Source organism: Danio rerio, chromosome 20, assembly GCF_052040795.2.
Source record: "Danio rerio strain M-AB ecotype USA chromosome 20, GRCz13ab, whole genome shotgun sequence".
Lineage (NCBI taxonomy): Eukaryota > Metazoa > Chordata > Actinopteri > Cypriniformes > Danionidae > Danio > Danio rerio.
This window is the reverse complement of record NC_141040.1, coordinates 42,984,048-42,991,704: the sequence shown is the minus strand read 5'-3', so window position 1 is coordinate 42,991,704 and position 7,657 is coordinate 42,984,048. Positions and strand designations below refer to the sequence as shown.

The 7,657-nt window shown below is 34.7% G+C and overlaps 1 protein-coding gene across 1 annotated transcript; it reads right to left on the bottom strand.

Moving 5' to 3' along the window:
* Positions 1 to 2,596: 2,596 nt before the first annotated feature.
* Positions 2,597 to 5,414, bottom strand: ucn1 (urocortin 1). Its single transcript, NM_001030180.1, is given in 2 exon segments — positions 2,597 to 4,350; positions 5,369 to 5,414. A coding segment is annotated over 1 exon segment (414 nt). The 5' UTR covers positions 4,329 to 4,350; positions 5,369 to 5,414; the 3' UTR covers positions 2,597 to 3,914.
* Between the last annotated feature and the right edge of the window lie 2,243 nt (positions 5,415 to 7,657).

Below are 7,657 nucleotides of genomic sequence, written 5' to 3'. Positions count from 1 at the left end.
TGAGCAACGAGGGTTGACAATGTTCATCCACAAGATGGCGACAGAGACAACATAATAAGCCCTTAGAGAAAAACAGCGTCATTTCAAACTACAGCTGATAAATATTATTAAACAGGTGAATGACTTTCTAAGTCGATCTCTCTCTTTTGTATGTTCTAATACTGTATTTATACCATACACATCACACCGCAAGAACAAGCAGAGTGTGAGCAGTGCATGCGCATCGCGTATGGAGAAAAGAAGCAGCGCGCAGGCGTCTATCTTTTACACAGACTGTGTATGACTGCAGCGCACAGCTCATCGGCAGCTACTGCACAGATCAATCTATCTCTCTATTCTGGCTAGTTACCCATCTATCTATAAATATACTTTTTTTCTGCACCAAGGCTCACAGCAACTTCCTATGCTGTTTCCTTAACCTGCAAGTCTTTATTTTACAAATTATATAGATCCTAAAGAAATGTTTGCTTCTCACGCTCTAAGGAGTGTCGTTCATGTCTTTTCAGGTGCACTCGGTTAGAAGACAATCACAAGCCTGTGATATCATGGCATTTTGTTTTTGATTGTCAGGATGATATTCATACATGATCAAACTAGTGTGCACCTTAAGCAAAACTGATACTAAAATTGTTTTAAATGTGGTTTTGTAGTTCGGGCCAAATAAATACTTGTTGCCGTTTTTAATAGTTTAAGTTAATTTGATTGAATACATGAAAATCAGTGGGTCTTATCTTTGCATTTATTGGGTAAAATTACTACTTTTTAAACTGTTATTCAATGTGTTTTTGATCATTATCAATGCACTGTAACTTTGAGCGTGAGCGTGGCAAAAATAGACCCAGTGCCTGGGTCTATCACGTAAGCGTAAACTATCACGGCACTGCTGCTTCAGCGATGCTCACACCTCACGCTGCTTCTGCGTTTGGTGTAAAAGCTCTAATCTGTTGGATGCCAAAAAAACACGCGCTGCTCAAGCGCTGCTCACACGCTGCTCACGCTCTGCTCACGTTTGCGTTGTGAAACAGGCTTTAGTAATATTGTGATTTTCAACAGAAAAACTGCGAAATCTCTGCAGACTGATGGCTTTTCATGCCGTTCAGCCTTATAATCTTAAAATGTAAGCAAAATCAGCTGTTTTGTCATCACTTTAGACATTATGCTAGAGAATCATTCAAACACTAGCTCTAAAGTGACGTTGGTGAATGAGCAACAGTTTCTGCTCTTCTGACATCAGAAGCACGCCTAAGCACTAAGCACACCTTCCTTTAGTGCAGATATACAGCCACATCGCATATATATATATATATATATATATATATATATATATATATATATATATATATATATATATATATATATATATATATAAATATATATATATATATATATATGTATGTATGTATGTATGTATGTATGTATGTATATATGTATGTATGTATGTATGTATGTGTGTGTGTATGTATATGTATGTGTGTGTGTATATATATACACACACACACACACACACACACAGTGGAAGTCAGAATTATTAACCCCCCTTTGAAGTTTTTCTTCTTTTTTAAATGTTTCACAAATTAACTGAGCAATGAAATGTTCAATGTTCAGAGTATGTCTGATAATGTTTTTTCTTCTGGTTAAAGTCATATTTGTTGTATTTGGATAGAATAAAGCCAGTTTTTAATTTTTTTAAACACCATTTTAAGGTCAAAATTATTAGCCCCTATAAGCTTTTTTTTTTTTGACTGTCTACAGAACAAACCATTGTTATACAATAGCTTGTCTAATTACCCTAACCTGCCTAGTTAACCTAATTAACCTAGTTAAGCCTTTAAATGTCACTCAAGCTGAAAAATAAACGGGGACGAATAATTTAGGGTTGCTAATAATTCTGATTTCAACTACATTTATATATATATATATATATATATATATATATATATATATATATATATATATATATATATATATATATATATATGTATATATATATATATATGTATGTGTGTGTGTGTGTGTGAGAAGAGTTTAGATTCAAAAACCTTAAAAACCTCTAAAATTTGTATTTTTTAAAATCAGGATCCTGTGTGTATGTTCAGTAATAAATCACTTTTATGGCAAAGAATAAGTTCTTTTCCTGGTCTTTAGAGTGAAATATCTCAACATAATCAAACGAGGCTAAGAATAATGCTCATTCTTGATAGAAGTTTCAGACGTCACAGAGGTTTTTTCATCTGAACTCTTTATATATATATATATATATATATATATATATATATATATATATATATATATATATATATATATATATATATATATATATATATATATAATATACACACACACACACACACACACACACATTACATTAAACTAAAATATATCGGTTGTAGTAGTTTAAATTATTTAATTTGATTGTAACGTATAGAAAAAATGATGATGAAAAAATGCTTTGACCCTAACCCATTCAAAGTGTGTGTATGTATATCTTCATTCTCACTTGTGTGTTATGGTTATCATAATGTTACTGCGTGTGCAAATGTCAGTGATGTCAGGTTCCTGTATTAACCTTTTCAATGACGATAGTGAGCTCTACATGTTTGCAGTTACTTGTAAAAGGCATATAGTCTCATTTATTTCTGCAGAATCATGTTCAAAATACAAAGTCATGTTTATGCATTTAGGTGCAATATAATATGTAATTTACATAATGATAAGCAATATACAATGTACAGTATATCTCAAGCACTTTGCAATATTGTCCAACATTGTCACAAAACGTAGGTAAGTGCTACAGATCATCGTTTCCCACCATGAGGAGAACATACTTCAGCACTTGGTATACAGTGAGCGTCTGGCAGAATGCGTGTGGTAAAAGTTGACTGTTTCATTTCATGTGAACAATCCTGTTGGCAAAGCGAGAGGCGCAACCGAGCCAGCCAAACTAAACATTACAGTGGCCTTCTTGAACTTCAGTCAGAAAAATGCTTTTAGATATGGATCATTATTCAGTAATAATGAGGAATACACTCTTAAAAATAAAGTTTCTTTTTGCATCAACAGTTCAATGGAGAATCGTCAACACCTGGCAAGGTTCTTTATAGTGGAAAAAAGATTCTTTAGATTGATCAAATATTTTTTGCACTGAGAATAGCTGAAAGGTTCCTCTCGAAACCAAGCATTTTCTTTTAAGGAATCATGGTGAAACACCTTGTTTGGTTCTTTCTGGCACCTTTATTTTTAAGAGTGTAATAGGATTGGTAAAGGATTAAAAATACTTCTTGCGTTCATAACATGAATTAGATCAATTGTAGATTGACAGGTTACATTATAAACCCCCTCATTGACCCCAGGTCCTGCGCGTCCCTGAAGCTGTTTTCTTGTGGTTTCCGGTTCCAGTCTAGAGGTGATGGAAACAGCAGCAGGTCACCAGAAAGCTCTTCTGATGCCACTCTTAAAAATAAAGGTTCAGAAAAACCCGATGCAACAGGTGAACCTTTCTAAAGAAGTGTCTGGGTGCTTTAAATGACCAACGGCTTAATCTGAAGGATCTTCAGAGTCAGAGACAGCACTCTTAAAAATAAAGGTTCTTTACTGGTGTCAGTGTTCCATGAAGAACCTTTAGCCTCCAGGTTCTTTTTGAAAATGTTCTTCCCAATTTAAAAAAAATCTTTGAAGAACTTTTCACTTAAAGGTTCTTTGTGGAACAAAAAAATGTACTTCTACGGCCTCGCTGTGAAAACCTCTTTATTTTTAAGAGTGAATGGTCTTTGCTGAACCAAAGGTGCTGCAAAGAACCACTGAACAGCCTTTATTTTTAAGAGTGTGAATGTCGGATGCGTTAGCGACAGTTTAGGGATGTGGAAAAGAGTGCATTGAGCTTGTTCTTAACTCGCCGATTGAACGTGGAGTTTCAGCTATTTCCCAACCTCGTCGAGGTATTTGCGGTTCAGTTCCGCCTGTTCCCTTTGGTTCTCGATCCGCGCCATTTCGATCATGTTTCTGAGCAGGTGGAAGGTGAGGTCGATGGAGATCGGAGGGTCGTCGTTCCGTTTGGAAAACTCCGAGAGCTCCTCCAAGCTGTTGTCCTGCTGAGGAGCGGGAAGGTGAAGAGCTCCTCCCGCTCTCTGCGCGCTCCGCTGTAAATACTGCAGGAGCTTCTCTCCCATCAGGACGGACATAGCGTCTCCTCCTCCTCCTCCTGGACGGCCGAGCAGCAGGTCGTCGAGCTGGTTGTGGAGACTATTGAGATCGCGGGGTCGGCAGAAGCTCAGCGGGATGTGGCTCAGTAAGACTGAAGTGATGAGCAGGACCAATGGGACGGGCTTCATGCTGGACACAGTCGCGCACTTCCTGAGGGGAAACGCACAGCTGTGTTACTCCTGAAGCGCGCGCTCCAAAGAGAAAGTTTAGTGCTTAGCTGCCACTGAAGAAGACGGTGTATAAGCGTCATGTAATAAATCTGTAACATGCAACTTGGTTACAGCATTTTAGACTAAAGTTATTTTGAGCTGGTTTTTTTTGTATTTTAATTCAAGAGTTTAAATAGAAAGTTTACATTTAATGTACTATGTGTAAGCATGCTCATAAAATTGAGATTATCCAAGTACATACATACAAACAAATCCATACTATTATAGTTACAAATTTGAAGACTGCATGAGAACATTAAATAACATCATGCGTGTATAGGCTTTACTTATCGAATAATAAATAATTTAATGTTTTTTTAAACAAGTTAGCTTATTTTATAATTCTGTAAGTTCTAAAAAATGACAAGAGTAAGATAATAAAATTACTTTTTTTGGTAAATCGAGTAAAGAAATAAAAATTATATAAAAATAGCTGACATATTAGGATCAGGGGACCAGTTAGGCCTGTATATCCAATGTTTTGATTGTGTTTACTTAGTCAATAAAAAACTGTTATTACAAGTAACAACAAAATTGATATTAGTAGCTATATGATATTGTATATACTTTAGTAAACATTGTTAATACACAAATTCCTAAAACAATATTTAAAAACTGGGACTTTTAAGTAATGCAAAATAGGGTTTAAAACAATCTGGCTCGTTTATAAAGCAAATATAGGCTATATTAGCCTATATGTCACCTAAAATTAATTGCTGAAATGAAATTACACGAATCACTGGTCCACGCTTTAAATATCAAGATGTTTTTACATTTAGATACACAATGATTTAATTAGAGTTAAATTGTTTCTTTTAACAACAAACTGATTCTCCAAGAAATCAGACGTCACATTTTCTCCTGACTAAAGTCAACGAATTAGGCTACGGTTTTGTAATTCATAAGGTACAAGACTGAATTTGAAACAATAAATTAAAACAAGTCATAAGGAAACTTACTCGATCGTCTTCTGTTGCTTGAAAAGTAGCGGTGAGGAAGCGTGTTTGCGGACAGACTGATGGAGCTCCTGGAGCCCAATGGTTTTATACATCACACCGCGCTCCTCTGACGTCAGCCCGCTGCATAAACCGCCCGTAAATGAGGCAATTCTCAAGTCAAAAGAAGAGTGGAGGAGAGCAAACTGCTGGAGGTCCGAGAGACGAGCTCTGACGTTTCCCAGAGTTTTCACACCCTTAATACCATCTCGAGGCTTTTGCAAAGTCATCAACTCTGAAGGATGCAAAGTTGTAGGAAATAGACGTTGATTTGACATTCTTTCACCTGTTAGTGCACTTGTTGTTTTTGAAGTGCACCTGGCGAAAGTGCGCTAAGGAGCTGATCTGGTGTCGTGATAAGTTTCTGCTTGGCTGCTCATTAAAGAGGAGCAGAAGCGCGCGACGGGGACGCGGGAGACGCAGACTCTGTCCAAGGTGCTGAAACTGCAGCCAGACCTCTCTGCAGACATGCTATTCAGAGATCACTTGGCGATCATTTTCGCTGGATTTATGATTGCGTTAGAGTAAAAAAAAAACATTCTGTTTTCTTCTGTAAACTTCTGAGGACATTTTCACATTTAAAAAAAACATGTTGTAATAGTGACTTTGTTTATAATAATTATTTAGATAGTGTACCAACCAAAGAGTTAAGATATCAATATGTGGTAGTTTAAATGATTTTCATTTACAACAAATGATAAAATCTAGTTTTTCTGACCAACTGGTTTTCCTTTTATAAAAAGTGTTGTGCTACTCTCTATCTCTCTCTCTCTCTCTCTCACTCTCTCTCTATTCTTATAAAACTCGAAACAATTATGTCTGTGACTTGTTCAAACTAATGTGGGGGGTCAACTTAATTGTTTTATCTTCAATCCAATTATCTTTGTGAAAACTAACAAGGTAACTTTATTCCTTCATTTATTCTCAACACAAATCGATTGTGTGGAACACAGCATTTTCACAGCGTGTATATACAGTTGAAGTCAGAATTATTAGCCCCCCTGAATTATTAGACCGCTTGTTTATTTTTCCCTAATTTCTGTTTAATGGAGAGAAGGTTTTTTTTTTAGCACATTTCTAAGCATAATATTTTTAATAACTCACCTCTAATAACTGATTTATTTTATCTTTGCCATAATGACTGTAAATAATATTTTACTAGATATTTTTCAAGACACTTCTATGCAGCTTAAAGTGACACTTAATGGCTTAACTAAGGTAATTTGGTTAACGAGGCAGGTTAGGGTAATTAGGCAAGTTATTGTATAACAATGGTTTGTTTTGTAAACTATCGAGAAAAAATATAGCTTAAAGAGGCTAATAATTTTGTCCCTAAAATGGTGTTTAAAAAATTAAAAACTGCTTTTATTCTAGCCAAAATAAAACAAATCAGATTTCTTTCAGAAGAATAAATATTATCAGACATACTGTGAAAATTTCCTTGCTCTGTTAAACATAATTTGGGAAATATTAAAAAAAGAAGAAAGAAATTTGAAGGGGGCTAATAATTCTGACTTCAACTGTATGTATGTATGTATGTATTTTCTTTTTTTTTTATATTTCCCAAATAATGTTTAACAGAGCAAGGAAATTTTCACAGTATGTCTGTTAATATTTTTTTTCTTCTAGAGAAAGTCTTATTTGTTTTATTTTGGCTAGAATAAAAGCAGTTTTTAATTTTTTAAAGTCAAAACAAAATAATTTTAAGCTATATTTTTCCCCAGTCTACAGAACAATCCATCATTATACAATAACTTGCCAAATTACCCTAACCTGCATAGTTAACCTAATAAACCTAGGTAAGCCTTTAAATGTCACTATAAGCTGTATAGAAGTGTCTTGAAAAATATCTTCTCAAATATTTATTACTGTCATCATGGCAAATATAAAATAGATCAGTTATTAGAGATGAGTTATTAAAACTATTATGTTTAGAAATGTGTTGAAAAAAATCTATCCGTTAAACAGAAATTGGGGAAAAAAAATAAATGGGCTAATAATTCTGACTTCAAATGTATATGCTGGGCATTTCTGCATAAAACTGCATCCCAGTGTTTTATACCATTTCCATGGAGTACCAATTTCCTAAATTTTACAACTGAAAAGTAAAACTTCACTGGTGTGTTTTTAATTATTTAATTTAGTACAAATTTCTTCAAAACTTCACATCTCATTAAATGTTTCCTGCTGTTTCTTTCTAATTAGTTGAACAATTTCTAAGAGATTTATATCCCCCACCCCCCATCCAAGATA